The sequence below is a fragment of the Nerophis lumbriciformis genome, linkage group LG13, assembly GCF_033978685.3.
Source record: "Nerophis lumbriciformis linkage group LG13, RoL_Nlum_v2.1, whole genome shotgun sequence".
Taxonomy (NCBI): Eukaryota; Metazoa; Chordata; class Actinopteri; order Syngnathiformes; family Syngnathidae; genus Nerophis; species Nerophis lumbriciformis.
In genome coordinates this window covers 18,665,421-18,687,152 of record NC_084560.2, presented here as the reverse complement: position 1 = coordinate 18,687,152, position 21,732 = coordinate 18,665,421, and the positions used below count along the sequence as shown (strand labels likewise).

The window sequence follows — 21,732 nt, the reverse complement described above, 5'->3', positions numbered from 1 at the left end:
GATCATTTTCAACATTGGCGGTAACTTATAAAAACTTAGAAGGGCTGAACAAAAATGGCACCAAAAAGGAAATCATATACTGCAGGTTACAAGCTGGAAGTAGTGAAATATGCAGCAGAAAATAAATAAAATTTCCCCCAAAAATGCGACTTCATGTTTTTTTTCCTTCTTTATTATGCATTTTCAGCCGGTGCGATTTATACTCTGTAGCGATTTATAATCTGAAAAATACGGTATATTTAATATTTTCTCCATTTACTTTCTTTAACAAGATTTTTAAGTAAATAACTTTGTATGTTTAAAGGGGAACATTATCACAATTTCAGAATGGTTAAAACCATTAAAAATCAGTTCCCAGTGGCTTATTATATTTTTCGAAGTTTTTTTCAAAATTTTACCCATCACGCAATATCCCTAAAAAAAGCTTCAAAGTGCCTGATTTTAACCATCGTTATATACACCCGTCCATTTTCCTGTGACGTCACTTAGTGAAGCCAACACAAACAAACATGGCGGAAAGAACAGCAAGCTATAGCGACATTAGCTCGGATCCAGACTCGGATTTCAGCGGCTTAAGCGATTCAACAGATTACGCATGTATTGAAACGGATGGTTGTAGTGTGGAGGCAGGTAGCGAAAACGAAATTGAAGAAGAAACTGAAGCTATTGAGCCATATCGATGTGAACCATATGCAAGCGAAACCGACGAAAACGACACGACAGCCAGCGACACGGGAGAAAGCGAGGACGAATTCGGCGATCGCCTTCTAACCAACGATTGGTATGTGTTTGTTTGGCATTAAAGGAAACTAACAACTATGAACTAGGTTTACAGCATATGAAATACATTTGGCAACAACATGCACTTTGAGAGTGCAGACAGCCCAATTTTCATCAATTAATATATTCTGTAGACATACCCTCATGTCAGCAGGCCAGGGAAACTAGGGTCGATATTCTTCTCTTGATCATCTTCGGGACGGTGTGAGCCAAGACATCCAGGGGGGTTTAGCTCGCTCGTCTGCGGGAACAAACTGCCGCCATTTCTTGCCGTGCTAGCGAGGTCCTTTGTCTCTGAATTGCTCACACACTCCGGCAGATTCAATGGGGGTCTGGCGGCAGATTTCTTTGACTTTATTGTTGGAAATGCATCTGCTTTGAGTGTCGCAGGATATCCACACATTTTTGCCATCTCTGTCGTAGCATAGCTTTCGTCTGTAAAGTGTGCGGAAAAAAACGTCCAATTTCTTGCCACTTTCGCATCTTTGGGCCACTGGTGCAACTTGAATCTGTCCCTGTTCGTGTTGTTACACCCTCCGACAACACACCGACGAGGCATGATGTCTCCAAGGTACGGCAAACAGTCGAAAAAAGGGAAAATAACAGAGCTGATTTGACTCGGTGTTTGAGAAAATGGCGGATAGCTTCCCGATGTGACACCACGTTGCGACGTCATTTTTCCGAGAGCGAATATTAGAAAGGCGTTTAATTCGCCAAAATTCACCCATTTAGAGTTCGGAAATCGGTTAAAAAAATATATGGTCTTTTTGCTGCAACATCAAGGTATATATTGACGCTTACATAGGTCTGGTGATAATGTTCCCCTTTAAGCAAATCTCTCCATAAGAAACAATGTAAACTTGAACAATATGGTCTAGCCTCAAGAAAAGTCCATATTTTAGTAAAAAGCTATTACACTTGGAACACAATATACAGCTTTATACAGTACTGTATACAAACAAACGTAACAATGGGGTGATGACTTTCTATTTAACAAGTCCAAAACAACAACTAGCTGAACTGTCCTCCTTTGTGTCCGGCCGCCCTGCCGACACGCACACATACTGTCACCAGCCCTGCGGTGCACTAAGTTTGAAATCACAAAACTCAAAACTCCAATGATGAAGAACCAACCATTTATCCATTTTACCTTGTGGGTTAATCTTCTTGGCGTGCAGTGGAAAGAAACTGAGGCAGGGTTGTGGCAGTGTGGACATCGCTGTGGATACTTCCGGAATGTTTCAAAATAATTGCTTGTCCATTGCTTTAGTTTGCTAAAATAATGCTATTTGGTAACAGTAGAAGAGAAAGTCAAACACAAATACAGATAGACGGAGTAGACATTGAAAGGGTAAAAGAAAACACATTTTTGGGTGTAATAATAGATGATTAAATGAATTGGAAATCTCATGTAAAAATTATACAACATAAAGTAGGAAGAAACACATCAATACTGAATAAAGCAAAAAAAAATTCTGGACCAAACATCACTTTATAGTCTTTACTGCTCACTAGTGTTACATATCTGAGTTATTGTGCAGAAATATGGGGAAATAACTACAAATGTGCACTTCATTCACTAACTGTGTTACAAAAACAATTCAGTTATAATAATACATAATGTTGGATATAGAGAACAACCATACAAACTCTTTATTTATTGAATCACAAATATTGAAATTCAATGATTTGGTGCATTTGCAAACAGCTAAAATGATGTACAAAGCAAACTATAACCTGCTAGCCAAGAATGTACAACAATTCTTCTCAACAAAACAGGAGAAATTTAACCTTAGAGTAAAATGTAATTTAAAACATTTGTATGCATGTACAACACTTAAAACCTTTAGCAGATCAGTATGTGGAATTAAATTATGGAACGGATTAAGCATAAAAATGAAACAAATTACCAATATGATTCACTTTAAGAGACTGTTCAAACTACAAGTGTTCACAAAGTACACAGAACAAGAATTATGATGAACATCTTGAACCCTTTTTTTCTCTTTTGTAATATTGTTTATGTGTTTAATATTTGTTTACTTATCATGGTATATTATTCATTTATTATTTATTTGTTCCTTGTTCTGTTGCAGAGAACAAGGAAATAGGATAAAATTGCTATGGTATGAAAAGGGGTAAGATTAAATAAGCTCAGCTTCTTCCTACTCCTTTTCGGACGTGTTTTAATGAAACAACTGGAAATATGTGATGCATTACATTGTATTGTATGCATGTTCCAACTGAACTGAGATTTATATTGAACTAGCAAAACTAGAAAAACACTATAAGAAGGCTAAAAAAACCCCACTAAAAAAGCACTGAGCACATTGAAGTAAATCAAAAAGTTTGTACAATGAAGGGTTTGTAAATCGAGGTTCCTCTGTAAATGTGTTATTATAGCATGTTTGATCAGTTAACATACCAGGGCAAAGGTCAGTGTTAAGAGTCAGGTGTTGCTTGACACAGTCGTGAGGACAGCTGGAAAGATCCACTCAGCGCTGCTCTCTGGATTAAGTTGCACTTCATCTGCAGCGGTGTTGTAAAATATCTGTTGAGCAAACATCAGCAAGCCGCTCCTATCTTTTACTTAGTCCTTGAACAGATGCCTTTTTCCGAGAAAGGGAGAGAGAACTCCCATTTGGCTCTGCTGGGGGATGTCAAACTAAGGTGGAACAATGAGAACACTGATTCCTTTTCCTCATTTCTGATTCATGCATACCTTTTTTCCTGTCTTGTGATTACAGTATTTACAATGTATCAGACCACCCGCATGTGTTAGTAATTGCTATGAAGTAGTAAAGGTGTAGGGTTGAATAAGATTAGCTTCTTTCTACTCCTTTTTGGACATGTCGTAAAGACACATGTACAGATCCGCTATGGACTGGACTCTCACACTATTATGTTCGATCCACTATGGACTGGACTCTCACACTATTATGTTAGATCCACTATGGACTGGACTCTCACACCATTATGTTAGATCCACGATGGACTGGACTCTCACACTATTATGTTAGATCCACTATGGACTGGACTCTCACACTATTATGTTAGATCCACTATGGACTGGACTCTCACACTATTATGTTAGATCCACTATGGACTGGACTCTCACACTATTATGTTCGATCCACTATGGACTGGACTCTCACACTATTATGTTAGATCCACTATGGACTGGACTCTCACACCATTATGTTAGATCCACGATGGACTGGACTCTCACACTATTATGTTAGATCCACTGTGGACTGGACTCTCACACTATTATGTTAGATCCACTATGGACTGGACTCTCACACTATTATGTTAGATCCACTATGGACTGGACTCTCACACTATTATGTTAGATCCACTATGGACTGGACTCTCACACTATTATGTTAGATCCACTATGGACTGGACTCTCACACTATTATGTTAGATCCACTATGGGACTGGACTCTCACACTATTATGTTAGATCCACTATGGACTGCGCTCTCACACTATTATGTTAGATCCACTATGGACTGGACTCTCACACTATTATGTTAGATCCACTATGGACTGGACTCTCACACTATTATGCTAGATCCACTATGGACTGGACTCTCACAATATTATGTTAGATCCACTACGGACTGGACTCTCACAATATCATGTTAGATCCACTATGGACTGGACTCTCACAATATTAAGTTAGATCCACTATGGACTGGACTCTCACAATATTATGTTAGATCCACTATGGACTGGACTCTCACAATATTATGTTAGATCCACTATGGACTGGACTCTCACAATATTAAGTTAGATCCACTATGGACTGGTCTCACAATATTATGTTAGATCCACTATGGACTGGACTGTCACAATATTATGTTAGATCCACTATGGACTGGATTTTCACACTATTATGTTAGATCCACTATGGACTGGACTCTCACAATATTAAGTTAGATCCACTATGGACTGGACTCTCACAATATTATGTTAGATCCACTATGGACTGGACTCTCACAATATTATGTTAGATCCACTATGGACTGGACCCTCACAATATTAAGTTAGATCCACTATGGACTGGACTCTCACACTATTATGTTAGATCCACTATGGACTGAACTCTCACACTATTATGTTAGATCCACTACGGACTGGACTCTCACACTATTTTGTTAGATCCACTACGGACTGGACTCTCACACTATTTTGTTAGATCCACTATGGACTGGACTCTCACAATATTATGTTAGATCCACTATGGACTGGACTCTGACACTATTATGTTAGATCCACTATGGACTGGACTCTCACAATATTAAGTTAGATCCACTATGGACTGGACTGTCACAATATTATGTTAGATCCACTATGGACTGGACTCTCACAATATTATGTTAGATCCACTATGAACTGGACTCTCACAATATCATGTTAGATCCACTCGACGTCCATTGCACCGGTCGCCCAGGGTGGGGTCCCCACATCTGCGGTCCCCTCCAAGTTTTCTCATTGTCATCCCATTGGGTTGAGTTTTTTCTTGCCCTGATGTGGGGTCTGAGCCGAGTATGTTGTTGTGGCTTGTGCAGCCCTTTGGGACACTTGTGATTTAGGGCAATATAAGTTGACTTTGATTGATTGATTGACATGTAAATGTGCAAAATATGTGATGTAACTTATTGAAACTGTATACATGTTTAAAGTCAACTTTATCCAAGCAACCAACCCAATGTAAGGTTTATGGAGGAACTGAGTCCAGGGGACCAAGGTTCAAATCCCAGTCAGGGTGAATTATGAGCATATAGTTGTTTTTATTACAATATTAATAATAATATTGGGTAACACTTTAGTATGGGGAACACATATTCACCATTAATTAGTTGCTTATTAACATGCAAATTGGTAATATATTGGCTCTTAATTAGTCATTATTAAGTACTTATTAATGCTTTATTCTATTATACAACCAGTAAGCCATTAACTAAGAGTCTTCCCTCAATAACCTCAGAATTATTGCTTATTAGTAACCCTAACCCTTATATGTTCCCCTAGTGTCCAAATAACTCTAATCTAAGTCTTACTTTATTAAGCAACTAATTAATGGTGAATATGTTCCCAATATTAAAGTGTTACCTACTATAGTTATTTAAATTATTTATATTTGTACTACTATATGTATATTATGCATATATTGTTAGTTTTTAATGATTGAATTATCTTTTTTGTTTCTTACAATAGTGGCCCTTACGCCTGGCCCTTCGACTAATGTAATTTAGGACCCCTAATTTAAAACCATAGCTACCCTAAATTAACAGCATTGCCACAATAATGGCACATCATTTTTCATTGGTCAACACAACAGTATGTAGAAGCTATTCAACCAAAATTATATTTTGAAAAACGTATTTTTCGGAGTATAAGTCGCACCGGAGTATAAGTCCCACTTGCCGAAAATGCATAATAAAGAAGGAAAAAAACATATATAAGTCACATTTTTGGGGGAAATTTATTTGATAAAACCCAACGCCAAGAATAGACATTTAAAAGGCAATTTAAAATAAATAAAGAATAGTGAACAACAGGCTGAATAAGTGTACGTTATATGAGGCATAAATAACCAACTGAGAAGGTGCCTGGTATGTTAACGTAACATATTATGGTAAGAGTCTTTCAAATAACTATAACATATAGAACATGCTATACGTTTACCAAACAATCTGTCACTCCTAATCGCTAAATCCCATGAAATCTTATGCGTCTAGTCTCTTACGTGAATGAGCTAAATAATATTATTTGATATTTTACGCTAATGTGTTAATAATTTCACACATAAGTCGCTCCTGAGTATAAGTCGCACCCCCGGCCAAACGATGAAAAAAAACTGCCACTTACAGTCCGAAAAATACGGTACTAAAATATGATTGTTGTTTTTTTTTCTTACATATTTTCTAAATTGCTATTAAAGAAACATCTCTACAGAGATGTAAGAATTATAGTTATTTACTTTGTTCATTCTTAATACAATATGAAGTGTTTTGCTTATGTGTGTAAAATGACTATTAATTAATTGTTTGTCAAATGAATTACAACATTTTTTAAACAAGTAAACATTTCTAACAATATTTACTTTTGTTGATGCTACAGTTTATACTGTAATGGTATTTTGAGAATGTTTTTGCTTTGTCGTAGATCATAAATTATTATTGGAACAAGCACTAAATGTTTCTCTGTACTTTAAGATCTATGTTAAGCTAGGGCTGGGCCATATGGTCAAAAAATTATCACAATTATTTTTTTTCATATCATTCAATATCAAGTAAGATCACCATATTTTTATTATTATTTAAAAAAAAAATCAAAGTCGGATTGTCACGTGCAGAGTACTTTTGCAGCCCTACTGTTTAATATTGAATGGTCTTGTAACAGGCATTTCCGCCATGTTTGATCAAGGTATTATATGCTAACAGCTGAGGTGCAACAATACAGGTTACTCACGCTATTGTTCGTACTTTGGTTTTAAGGCCACGGTTTCGTTTCTTTTATAGTACGTTTTGGGGATATATATTTATTTTATTTTGCTTGTCATCACAAACTTCATTCTGCAGTACCGTAATCAAAGTATCATTGGTGTACTAAATACAATACAACTTTTATTTCAAGTTAACATTTACTTAACAACCCTTTCAAATGGTCAATTATTATTTGTATTTTTTAATTACTTTTATATACGTCAGTGCTTTTGACCAATGTGCTTTGGCAAACGGAATTCAGTGACCCAGATAGTAGAGGGTTTTTTTTTATTTCAAATTCCGTATCTTATGTTTAATGAAAATACATTAATGTGCAGTTTGAATATGAGGTACTGTAAAATAATGTGTAGCAACGAACACAACACGTGAAATGGTTATTTCAGGAACAAAATGTTTTTATCCACGTACTCAAAAATTATTTGAACAGAAAGTGTCTGCAGGGTTTGTTTTTTTTTTAGTAAATGTTACATCAAATGAGTTTAATCAGAGAAAACACAAACAAAAAGTCTGACTAAAAAATATCTGGGTATAAAATGTATTTTTTCTGATTAAATTAAGAGGTGTGTTTAATTTCCCAGTCGGGACCAGTACAGTAGTTCAGTCACAAAGACATTCTGTTCGTGCCTGCGAGTACTACAAGGTGAACTCAAGCAGTCAGTGAGACTAAAGCAGTGGTTCTTAACCTTGTCGGAGGTACCGAACCCCACCAGTTTCATATGCGCATTCACCAAACCCTTCTTTAGTGAAAAATAAAATGTTTTTTTTTCAAATTCAAGGCAAAGTTATATGTTTTTGGTAACACTTTAGTATGGGGAACATATTCTATGTAACAAAGACTTAATTTAGAGTTTTTTGGACACTAGGGGAACATATTCTAAGTAACAAAGACTTCATTTAGAGTTATTTGGTTAGGGCCAGGGTTAGAGGGTTAGAGTTATAATAAGGCCATGTCGAATAAGGCATTATCAAGTACTTAATAATGACTAGTTAAGAGCAAATATGTTACTAATTTGCATGTTAATAAGCAACTAATTCATGGTGAATATGTTCCCCATACTAAAGTGTTACCATGTTTTTTTTACTGGTGCATAAAATGAACCGTGCATGAACATCACCTTGTTCAAACAACAAAACCAACACAGTGCATAAACTCACAACGAATTACACACCTGCAAACCAGTCAGCTTTTGCCGTATCCGCAATACGCCGATAGTTTACATTATTCACCCATTATGTTTGTATTTACACGATGAGTCGGGTGTGTTTTGACCTCCGCCGAACCCCTGAGGCCGACTCACCGAACCCCTAGGGTTTGATCGAACCCAGGTTAAGAACCACTGGACTAAAGTCTGTTACTGGAGTTGCTGCTCCTTCAAAATGTTGTGTTTCAACTTCTATGCTAGCATCAGCCGTATGTCTTTATTTTGTTCTTCTGGGCTGCACTTCCAGCTGTTTAGGGGGCGAGAGGCAAAACGCTGATTGGGCATTAATAACACAGGATCACAGTCGAATAAGGCGGACTGTCCCGTGCAGGATTATACCACGCACCATTGCTTCTCTATTGTTTACTACTGTAAAGTCTTCTAACAGACATTACCGCCATGTTTTATCGATAAAATATGCTAACAGCTGATCACCGTGATAGAACTCAAATTAATCGCCATCATCGATTACGATCATCAGGGTTCGTACGGGTGCCTAAAAACCTGGAAAATGCTTGGATTTTTAATGTGTTTTTAAGGTTTGAGAAATGCTTGAATTTTGGGTGTAGTGCTCGGAAATGCTTGGAAATGTTCATCATATTTCTCGGCAGTCTGACTCTATAGGCAAATTATAAAATGGGAAAAAAATAAAATAAGTTTCCTTGAAAATGAAAGCTGCACGCTTGATCCAAATAACTAATTGTAGACTTCCGCAGGAAAGGGCAGAACAAACACCCTCCACTTTTAATTAATAACAATCTCGTAGAAAGGGTCAAGCATTTCAAATTCTTAGGGGTGAACATAACAGAAGAACTATGCTGGGACATTAACACTAAAGTCGGAAAGGCCCAACAACGTCTTTTTTTGAGGAAACTAAAATGCGCAAACATTCGGCAGAAATCAATGGTAAACTTTTACAACTGTGCCATCAGCAGTGTCCTCACTTACGGATTTTTAGTGTGGTTTGGTGGCTGCACTAAAGCGAACCAACAGGCCCTCCAGCGAGTGGTTAAAGCGGCGGGGAAAATTACAAGGACAATACTCCCAGAGATGAGTGCCATGTACACAACTTGCTGCCTAAAGCGAGTACACAACTTCACAGCACATGTACAGCACATCTTCAACCTGCTACCCTCTGGAAGGAGGTATAGATCGATTCGCGCCAGGACCACCAGAATGTCTCACAGTCTGTATCCCCAGGCTGTGAGACTGATAATGAACAGCCTGCCCCTTTGCTGCCCCGGACCATCTTATTACCTCACTCTCCACCACCTCAATAATTGTGTTTTGGACATTGCATTGCTGCAACATCAACGTAACACCCATCAGACATCTGACTGTTCCCACCCCCACATCCCTCTTATCGCGATCTTCCTGACAATGCTAAAATGTAAACTATTGTCAACCTGCACATCAATGCAGTTTCTATGCCGCTGGACAAAGCTCAAACAAAATCTCGTTGACATGTATGACTTAAGTGTTATTATGACAGTGACAATAAAGGAATTGATTGATTGATTGATCTTACATTAGCCCTTACATTAGGTTTTTGTCATGCCAGAGGCTCTTTGTCGCCCCCAAGAGGACAGTGGTGCATCGCTCCATCACGCCGGGAGGTTGTCGTTTTAATGAACATTGCATGGAAATTATTAGTCCATTATTGGACTTGTTTGTACTGAGAAGGTCATGTAATGTATCATTTGTAACCTTTTTCACAACTTAGGGCTGAGTTAATATGAATGATTTTGTAGTTTTTACACAACATGGTTGTATGCATTTCTTGCGCTATTATTTCCGTTGTCTACTTAACTTGTCTGGCTACCTCAGTGAAAGCAAAACAAGTTAACTTTTGTCTTTTTGTTAATTTCTTATCATAGCCACAGTTATAAGGCTAGATGTGCTTAATGAAAGGTGACATAGGTGTTGTGAAACAGACAAAATATTTTCCTTTAATTTATTATCCTTATATTAATGTGGAACAGTTTTGTTAATAAATGAGTGAAATTGACATTTTGAGGCTGCGTGTATTTGTATCACGTTATGCAGTTGACAAGCACAAATACGGTGTGAATCAATCCGTGCTGTTCCATGTCATTGAGTGCTGTAAGTAGGAAAAATAACAATAAATTACAAAAACAACACAAATGGAGACACGTTTGCAAACACCAATGACATTGAATTGTCACACTGCTTCATTTTCTATGCCACATTCAGTTCATGATAACTGCTGCTTCAATGTTAGGCTTAGCTTTTAGCAGATTTTCCATATTTTCCCTACAGACAGCATTTGTGGATCTCAAACAAAAAGGCAATGGATTGATTCACACTAGTTTTCGCCTTTTGAAGGCTACTGTAAAAACTGGAAAATTGAGCTTGAAAGTCCTTAAAAGGTGCTTGTGTTTGGCCATGGAAAAGGTGTACGAACCCTGGATCATATAGTCACCCAGACCTATGCTGAACTTAGTACAAACCCCGTTTCCATATGAGTTGGGAAAGCCATCATCTGTGATGGTATGGGGGTGTATTAGTGCCCAAGACATGGGTAACTTACACATCTGTGAAGGCGCCATTAATGCTGAAAGGTACATACATTTGTTGCTATCCAAGCAACGTTACCATGGACGCCCCTGCTTATTTCAGCAAGACAATGCCAAGCCACGTGTTACATCAACGTGACTTCATAGTAAAAGAGTGCGGGTACTAGACTGGCCTGCCTGTAGTCCAGACCTGTCTCCCATTGAAAATGTGTGGCGCATTATGAAGCCTAAAATACCACAACGGTGACCCCCGGACTGTTGAACAACTTAAGCTGTACATCTAGCAAGAATGGGAAATAATTCCACCTGAGAAGCTTCAAAAATGTGTCTCCTCAGTTCCCAAACGTTTACTGAGTGTTGTTAAAAGGAAAGGCCATGTAACACAGTGGTGAACATGCCCTTTCCCAACTACTTTGGCACGTGTTGCAGCCATGAAATTCTAAGTTAATTATTATTTGCAAAGAAATAATAAAGTTTATGAGTTTGAACATCAAATATGTTGTCTTTGTAGTGCATTCAACTGAATATGGGTTGAAAAGTATTTGCAAATCATTGTATTCCGTTTATATTTACATCTAACACAATTTCCCAACTCATATGGAAACGGGGTTTGTAAATATATCTGATGACCATTGTAACTTAATTCAGTTCTTAATCATAATTGCATTGCAAATCTGTGGATTTTAATTAATGGCTAACAGAAGATTGAATGATATACCCTCCGAAAAAGGGATCTTTGGTCTATTATAGTCACTACCAATTTAGGGAAAGACCGGTTTGTTTATTTTGACAATTGCATGTAATTAATTACAATGATTACAGTTCTAGCGTGCTGTCTGGCACTCTTATTTTTAAGCATGTTATTATGTACTACAGTATATTATTAGTGTTTGTAATCAGCTTTCCCTCTGCCTTCTCAGTGCATTAAAACCTACAAGACCGACTGGCATGTTGTCAACTACAAGTATGAAGCTTATTCTGGAGACTTCAGGCAGCTTCCAAAGTAAGTCTTTAATACTCAAGCTGCTATCTTTATGTGTTATTGTGTGTTTTCCTGGCTGACACAATGTCACTGTTGTGTAATTACAAAGACACAATAAAACTGAAACAGTTTCCTATTTATGGAACTGTGCGTACTTTCTGACTGCAGCAAGTGGACACCACCCTCATTGTCTGTATATTGTGTCATCTGGCCCTGCCTCTTCCCTTAAGACTACCTTTTTTACGTTCATTTTCGGTCAATGCAATGTTGATGACCTTCACGTTGACGCTCTGCAGACAGTCGGGAAGTTAAAACAATACCCTGTGACGTGCGTTGCCTGTTAAAAGCTTCACATTGAATTTTCCAAGTCGTTCTTGAAGGTACTCAGCGGACACCCTTGCATGTTTCCATGATCAGTCTTAGTTGGAAAATGCATTTACCAAAACAGCCTGCTTAGTTGTGACTGATGTGAGGCAGCTGCATACCATCAAAATATTGTTTTTTTTAAATGACCACCTCGAAGTGGTTCTATTTAAAAACAAAATGAATAGCCTTCAACATTTGCATCTATGTTTGATTTGTTATGTCCAATGCGGGCCTATTTATATACATCCATTATCTAATTTACAGCAAAGTGTCCAGGCCTGAGAAACTGGCGGTCCATGTCTTTGAAGTAGACGAGGATGTCGACAAAGACGAGGTAAGTTTCGCTGTGAGGAACATTTGCTGTGAAAAATGAACGTCGCTAAAAAGTTGCAAGGCGTACGACACATGCTTGGCCGTAGGGATGATGTTTGATAAGAAATTATCGAGTTCGAGCCCATTATCGAATCCTCTTATCGAACCGATTCCTTATCGATTCTTTTATCGAATCCAGATAGGTTGTTGTTTATGGAAAAAAACACAATATTTGGTTTAACAAAAGCTCACTTTTATTTTATAAGGAAAAAAAAAAAAGGAAAAAAATATTGACTGTTACCCCCCTAAAAAAATAAAATAAATATATATTGACTGTTGTTACCCAAAGTATATTAAGTGGGATTTTCCAGAAAAACAAATATATACAGTCACACAAAAACAACCTGTCTCTGTGATCACTACAGGTGAATAGCCATGCCTTGAGGCGTTTTTTCCGGTCCATTATTTTTGCTGCTTGTGTGACATCACAGGAAATGACGTAGCTCAGTCTAATGACTGAGCTACGTCATTTCCTGTGATGTCCCACAGGGCATTTCTTGTGGGACGGGATTCGTTCCCAGGGATTCGAATAAAGAACCAACTCTTTTTCTTTACTATAGTGGCCTCGATAACGGGAACCGGTTCTCAAAAAGGGATTCGAGTCCATTGAATCGGTTCTTTTCTTATCGAACGGTTCTTTTCTTATCGAACAACCGGGAGAACCGGTTTCGAACATCATCCCTACTTGGCCGTACCGTTTTCATGGGCACCTTTACTACAATATATCGTATCCCAAACGCAACATAATCCTTTCACAATATGTTTTGCAATAGCAGTTCATGGGAAAACTAATCAGTCAGTGTCGCCATTGTAAAGCTTTATAGACAATGTAACTTTTAAATATTCTTAAAGGCCTACTGAAATGCGATTTTCTTATTCAAACGGGGATAGCAGGTCCATTCTATGTGTCATACTTGATCATTTCGCGATATTGACATATTTTTGCTGAAAGGATTTAGTAGAGAACATCGACGATAAATTTCGCAACTTTTGGTCGCTGATAAAAAAGCCTTGCCTGTACCGGAAGTAACAGACGAGTAGCGTGACGTCACAGGTTGTGGAGCTCCTCACATCTGCACATTGTTTACAATCATGGCCACCAGCAGCGAGAGCGATTCGGACCGAGAAAGCGACGATTTCCCCATTAATTTGAGCGAGGATGAAAGATTCGTAGATGAGGAAAGTGAGAGTGAAGGACTAGAGGGCAGTGGGAGCGATTCGGATAGGGAAGATGCTGTGAGAGGCGGGTGGGACCTGATATTCAGCTGGGAATGACTAAAACAGTAAATAAACACAACTCTATTAGCCACAACACAACCAGGCTTATATTTAATATGCCACAAATTAATCCCGCATAACAAACACCTCCCCCCTCCCGTCCATATAACCCGCCAATACAACTCAAACACCTGCACAACACACTCAATCCCACAGCCCAAAGTACCGTTCACCTCCCCAAAGTTCATACAGCACATATATTTCCCCAAAGTCCCCAAAGTTACGTACGTGACATGCACATAGCGGCACGCACGTATGGGCAAGCGATCAAATGTTTGGAAGCCGCAGCTGCATGCGTACTCACGGTACCGCGTCTCCGTATCCAACTCAAAGTCCTCCTGGTAAGAGTCTCTGTTGTCCCAGTTCTCCACAGGCCAATGGTAAAGCTTGACTGTCATCTTTCGGGAATGTAAACAATGAAACACCGGCTGTGTTTGTGTTGCTGCAGTCGGCCGCAATACACCGCTTCCCACCTACAGCTTTCTTCTTTGCTGTCTCCATTGTTCATTGAACAAATTGCAAAAGATTCACCAACACAGATGTCCAGAATACTGTGGAATTTTGCGATGAAAAGAGACGACTTAATAGCTGGCCACCATGCTGTCCCAAAATGTCCTCTACAATCCGTGACGTCACATGCAGGCGTCATCATACCGAGACGTTTTCAGCAGGATATTTCGCGCGAAATTTAAAATTGCACTTTAGTAAGCTAACCCAGCCGTATTGGCATGTGTTGCAATGTTAAGATTTCATCATTGATATATAAACTATCAGACTGCGTGGTCGGTAGTAGTGGGTTTCAGTAGGCCTTTAAAGGGGCTGTTTTCATCCTTTATGCAGATGCCGAGAAAGCGCTAATTTTTAAATGTTAAAATGGTAAATGGGTTATACTTGTATAGCGCTTTCTACCTTCAAGGTACTCAAAGCGCTTTGACACTATTTCCACATTCACCCATTCACACACACACATTCACACACTGATGGCGGGAGCTGCCATGCAAGGCCCTAACCACCACCCATCAGGAGCAACGGACGTGATTAGGTTGGTAGAAGCTGGGGATCGAACCAGGAACCCTCAGGTTGCTGGCACGGCCACTCTCCCGTGCGCCATATCATATAAAATTGTGCGCCACGTCAATGAATGGTGTGCCAGTCCACATGATTTAACGCCATTTAATGTGACCCAGGACCCTATTCTAACGTGGTCCTTCACGTCATTTAATGTGGCCCTCTATGGGCGGCCATAATTTTGATGTGGCCCTCAACAAGTTTGACACCCCTGATCTAAATAAGTTTTTGGTTTCGAGAAAAAAATATGCCAGTCAAAGATCCTCAATATGACAAAAGCGTTAAGAACCTTTTGCTACTAAAAGATCCTCCATAACTAGGGATGTCCGATAATGGCTTTTTGCCGATATCCGATATTCCGATATTGTCCAACTCTTTAATTACCGATACCGATATCAACCGATCTACACAGTCGTGGAATTAACACATTGTTATGCCTAATTTGGACAACCAAGTATGGTGAAGATAAGGTACTTTTTAAAAAAATTAATAAAATAAGATAAATAAATTGAAAACATTTTCTTGAATAAAAAAGAAAGTAAAACAATATAAAAACAGTTACATAGAAACTAGTAATTAATGAAAATGAGTAAAATTAACTGTTAAAGGTTAGTACTATTAGTGGACCAGCAGCACGCACAATCATGTGTGCTTACGGACTGTATCCCTTGCAGACTGTATTGATATATATTGATATATAATGTAGGAACCAGAATATTAATAACAGAAAGAAACAACCCTTTTGTGTGAATGAGTGTAAATGGGGGAGGGAGGTTTTTTGGGTTGGTGCACTAATTGTAAGTGTATCTTGTGTTTTTTATTTTGATTTAATGAAAAAAATAAAATAAAAAAAAAGACAGATACCGATAATTTCCGATATTACATTTTAACGCATTTATCGGCCGATAATATTGGCAGGCCGATATTATCGGACATCTCTATCCATAACCATTTTAGGACGTCTACAACTTTCAATGAAATGCTTTCCATAGTGTATTTAGTGTTTTAAGCATTATATACCCCGACCTTTTCTGACTTTTAGCACGCAGTTACCTAAAAAATATGCTTCTACATAACACGCACATATGCATGCACATTAGCTTTGTGTGTTGTCACCCAATGATCACGTTTTAGCTATTAAGGTGGAAATTTTGCTTTTCTTAGTGTGCAATATGGGTATTAGGATAGTTATTATTATTTATATTTACACAATGTAATCGTTGCGCAATATGGCAATGTTTATTTTTCATCAATCAATCAAAGTTTATTTATACAGCCCTTAATCACAAGTGTCTCAAAGGGCTGCACAAGCCACAACGACATCCTCGGCTTTCCTTTGTAGTACATTTTACTTTTGTTACTCTTTGTGAAAGTCTGCATGCAACCAAATGTTGTCATGTTGTAGGATGAATAAATACAAAACCCAAAACCAGTGAAGTTGTCACGTTGTGTAAATGGTAAATAAAAACCGAATACAATGATTTTGCAAATCCTTTTCAACTTATATTCAATTGAATAGACTGCAAAGACAAGATATTTAACGTTCCATCTGGAAAACATTATTTTTTGCAAACATTAGCTCTTTTGGAATTTGATGCCTGCAACAGGTTTCAAAAAAGCTGGCACAAGTGGCAAAAAAGACTCAGAAAGTTGAGGAAGGCTCATCAAACACTTATTTGGAACATCCCACAGGTGAACAGGCTAATTGGGAACAGGTGGGTGCCATGATTGGGTATAAAAGCAGAAATGCTCAGTCATTCACAAACAAGGATGGGAAGAGGGTCACCACTTTGTCAACAAATGCGTGAGCAAATTGTCCAACAGTTTAAGAACAACATTTCTCAACGAGCTATTGCAAGGAATTTAGAGATTTCACCATCTTTGGTCCGTAATATCATCAAAAGGTTCAGAGAATCTGGAGAAGTCACTGCACGTAAGCGATGATATTACGGACCTTCGATCCCTCAGGCGGTACTGCATCAACAAGCGACATCAGTGTGTAAAGGATATCACCACATGGGCTCATAAACACTTTCAGTAACTACTGTTTGTAGCTACATCTGTAAGTGCAAGTTAAAACTCTACTATGCAAAGCGAAAGCCATTTATCAACAACACCCAGAAACGGCGCCGGCTTCACTGGGCCCAAGCTCATCAAAGATGGACTGATGCAAAGCGGAAAAGTGTTCTGTGGTCTGACGAGTCCACATTTCAAATTGTTTTTGGAAACTGTGGACGTTGTGTCCTCCGGAACAAAGAGGAAAATAACCATCCGGATTGTTATAGGCGCAAAGTTGAAAAGCCAGCATCTGTGATGGTATGGGGGTGTATCAGTGCAAGGCATGGGTAACTTGCATATCTGTGAAGGCACCATTAATGCTGAAAGGTACATACAGGTTTTGGAGCAACATATGTTGCCATCCAAGCAACGTTATCATGGACGCCCCTGATTATTTCAGCAAGACAATGCCAAGCCACGTGTTATAACAGCGTGGCTTCATAGTAAAAGAGTGCGGGTACTAGACTGGCCTGCCAACAGTCCAGACCTGTCTCCCATTGAAAATGTGTGGCGCATTATGAAGCATAAAATACCACAACGAAAACCCCGGACTGTTGAACAACTTAAGATGTACATCAAGCAAGAATTTGAAAGAATTCCACCTGAAAAGCTTCAAAAATGTGTCTCCTCAGTTCCCAAACGTTTACTGAGTGTTGTTAAAAGGAAAGGCCATGTAACACAGTGGTAAAAATGCCCATGTGACAACTTGTTTGCAATGTGTTGCTGCCATTAAATTCTAAGTTAATGATTATTTGCAAAAAAAAAAAAAAGTTTCTCAGTTTTAACATTAAATATCTTGTCTTTGCAGTCTATTTAATTGAATATAAGTTGAAAAGGATTTGCAAATCATTGTATTTAGTTTTTATTTACGAATTACACAACGTGCCAACTTCACTGGTTTTTGGGTTTTGTAAATATCCCATCCTATCCTATGTGTAAGCCTGAAAATTGTCAGTTGCTTCTTTTGGACTGCTTTTGTGTGTATATACAGTACAGTATTCCCTGTGTGTACGTGTGTATGAGACAGCGGTGAGAGACCAGCCCGAATGCCAGAGAAATTCCTCAGAAAGACGAGCAAGTTTTATTTAATATAATAAGTCATTGTGAAAAATGTAAACACTTTAAAAATACATACATGGATAGATACATAGACTTTTATTATTATATATAGAAATTATATGGTTGCAGTGCAGGTTTTTACATACAGTAACAGAAGTAAAATATGAAAAACTAAAATGTGAAACGACTGGGTCGCATAGTGATGCGGATGTGGTTCTCCCAAGGATGCAGACGGCTTCGGACACAGCTTGCAGGTAGGAAAATGATTTATTTTAAATATAAATCATATGGTGAATAACAAAAAGACATGCACGTAGCACAAAAGGCAAAACAAAAGGACTAGCGTGGGAGCTAGCAGGAAAAAATAGCATAGCATGAAATCTAAGTAGTCGTTATTAGTTGTATGGGAACAAACTAGGAAGCCAGCCCGAGTGAGGCCAGAGCAAAGACTAAATAGCCCTCTGATTAGCGCCCGGGCAACAGGTGCGCGTCCCGGACACTAACCAGAGGCAGGTGTATACAATCTGCCGTCATGGCAACAGAAATAAACGAAACTCAAGGTGCTGAAAACACATGTGACTCAAACAAACAAACTATGATCCGGGCAGCGGATCGTAACAAAATGAGTTATACTTATTAACTAACAATTGCTCTATATATAGATAACAATAAAACAAAAACACATGTTGCACACCAAGAAAGAAAAAAAAAGATCACAGTAATCATATAACTGTGGAAAGAAAGGACCTGGGGTGGCGCTCCTTCTTGCAGTGTGGATGTAAGAGTCTAATGCTGAAGGAGCTACTCAGGGCCTCTGCAGTGCCATGCATGGTGTGGGATGTCAACATTATTGTTATATGTTTTGCTTTGAAAAATTTAACTGAGCAAGTTGAAAAGGCCTTCTCAACTGTCATACAATTGCAAACATAACTTTACCATTTTTAATCAGACTAATTTGTTGCGTTCGGGTCACATTGTCGCGACAGTCGTGTTGCCAGCATGCGTAAGGACAGGCAGGAAGCAGTAAGACAATTATTTTTAACCCTTTAAATGAGGCCAAATTCCAAAAAGAGACCATGCAGCTGGGAAGGAGCATGTGAAGCTCAAGGCTAACTTAGCACAGCTAATAGCACAGACTTAAACCTAAGTAGGAGTGTGAACAGCAACATAACAGTTGCACGTAGCAAAGCAAGCTAAGTAAAACAACAAACCTGAAACGCAAACTGTCGCATTAAGCAAACAATGGACCGAGTGAACGAATATATAGCGAGGCGTGATTAGTGGCGGCAGCAGGCGGGGACACTAATAATAATAATAAACAGAAATAATAATAATAAACAGAAACTGGTGTGTATTATCAGCGCACCTAGCAACCAGAACGTGAACAAAGGAAGGAGCGCTAAGACAGAAATAGACTTAAAACATAGGAGAACTATAAAACAATTCCAGGTCATGATATAATTACTACTTTCTTATATAGTGTCACACAAAAAGCCAAAGTAAAATAGCCAACTGCAACAATTTTCTGAATACAGTATTCCTCTTCTCACAAGACGCCAACGAGGTAAAATGCATGGACAAGTGGACAATTGGTGGGAGGTTTGTTTTTCTGAAAGAACTTCATAACAATGACGTGACATAACCCTAACTAACTCACACACACTACTTTGTAATTATGGTAAAAGAGTAGTGGTTTTGTCGCAAAATATAGTTTAGTTTTGAATATTGCAACAGGACCCGACCTTTTTTTGGATGCATTGTTGTTAACCCAGCTCAAACATAGTGACACTTAAAGGGGAACTGCACTTTTTTGAGAATTGTTCCCATCATTCACAATCCTTCATGCATTTTATTTCGTAAATAAACGTGAGCAAACAATGAAGCCAATGGAAGTCGCTCCATTCCGCCTATAAAGACACTCTGTAAGTATAAATGTAATGTAGTAAGAGACACATGCATAATCAATCCATCCATCCATCCGTTTTCTACCGCTTGTCCCTTTTGGGGTGCTGGAGCCTATCCCAGCTGCATTCGGGCAGAAGGCAGGGCACACCGTGGACAAGTCACCACCTCATTGCAGGGCCAACACAGATAGACAGACAACAATTACACACTAGGGCCAATTTAGTGTTGCCAATCAACTTATCCCCAGGTGCATGTCTTTGGAGGTGGGAGGAAGCCGGAGTACCCGGAGGGAACCCACGCAGTCACGGGGAGAACATGCAAACTCCACACAGAAAGATCCCGAGCCCAGGATCGACCTTCGTATTGTGAGGCACATGCACTAACCCCTGTCCCACCGTGCTGCCCCACATTCATAATAACATGCAATATTTACATATTTTGCGAATTTTAAGCATACAGCAGCTTATTAATTTCACAGACACATCACGTTTGTTTTTCCCTTCAACAACAAGAAATCTAGTAATCTCAACAGACTTCATGAGAGCCATCAATAGCTGCGTTTCCATTGCAGTTTTTCACAAAATAAAAGCAAAATTTCCAAGTACAACTTGTAAGTGTTTCCATTAAATAACCTCTTAAGGCCCAAGCTGTTTGTTTACATGCTTTTTTTTAAATTTCTCTTTGCTATTTTGGCTTATTTGACCCTAATTAGAATAAAAACTAAGAATCATCTTTTGATATGATGTACTTAGTCACAAACGTGTACTTCATGTTTAGTGACATGCTAATTCTTATTTTTACACTTTTTTTTTTCCAAATTCCATTGTATGTTATACTCTTCTGACACCACCAGATGGCAGTATAAGTGTCCACATAAGCGGCCATAAGACCCCAATTCAGTAGTGTACACAATTTTGGAAATAAGAGCTAAAATGTGCTGTCCACGCATGTGGCCAACTAAGCCTTTAGAGGTTTTAAAGGGCGTGTTGTGTCATGAACTGTAATTCTCGTAAAATCTCATCCCACGTGACTCCACTTTGAAGAAAATATTGCAGCCACAGCTGTTGCCGTGATGTCAGTAGAAGACGAAGGCAGCGAGTGATCCTTAGGGCTCCTTTGACATTGTTCCGGCATGTGGGGCTCTCCGAGCCTGCAGGTCAGCCTCTATTCCCGGGAAGAGATCCGCGAGATGGCCCGGTGCGGCGGTGCCCCGGCACTCCCCCCCGACCGACCAATGGGAAGGGAGACCAAGACGACCAGTCTGCATCTGTGTTTAAGTGACCTCTAAAAACGGAAAAAGTGTTTCCATCATGCTTTTGCGAAACCCTTGAATATCGAAACGTCTCAAAAAACCTCCTCATGAGAGCACAAAAATGTTTCAGTGATATTTGAGAGGTTTCGAAATATGGGTGTTTCCATTACCAGTTTCTTATTACGATATTAGAGTTTTGCGCATTTCTAGGGGTAATGGAAACGCAGCTACAGACTACTTTAGATTTAGATTTAGATTTCTTGGTCCCCGTTGGGGTAATTCATTTTCACTGCCGTACATTTAAACAATAGACATTACCGTATTTTTCGGACTATAAGTCGCAGTTTTTTTCATAG

At 38.7% G+C, this 21,732-nt stretch overlaps 1 protein-coding gene across 3 annotated transcripts in view; it reads left to right on the top strand.

The window, feature by feature from the left end:
* The window catches only part of LOC133613779 (dedicator of cytokinesis protein 9), a 307,269-nt gene that overhangs the window by 153,471 nt on the left and 132,066 nt on the right, over nt 1–21,732 (top strand). For all 3 annotated transcript variants that reach the window (XM_061971560.2, XM_061971559.2, XM_061971558.2), the window contains exons 4-5: nt 11,957–12,039; nt 12,649–12,718. In XM_061971560.2, coding sequence (XP_061827544.1) covers nt 11,957–12,039; nt 12,649–12,718 — 153 coding nt within the window. The remainder of the gene's footprint in view (nt 1–11,956; nt 12,040–12,648; nt 12,719–21,732) is intronic.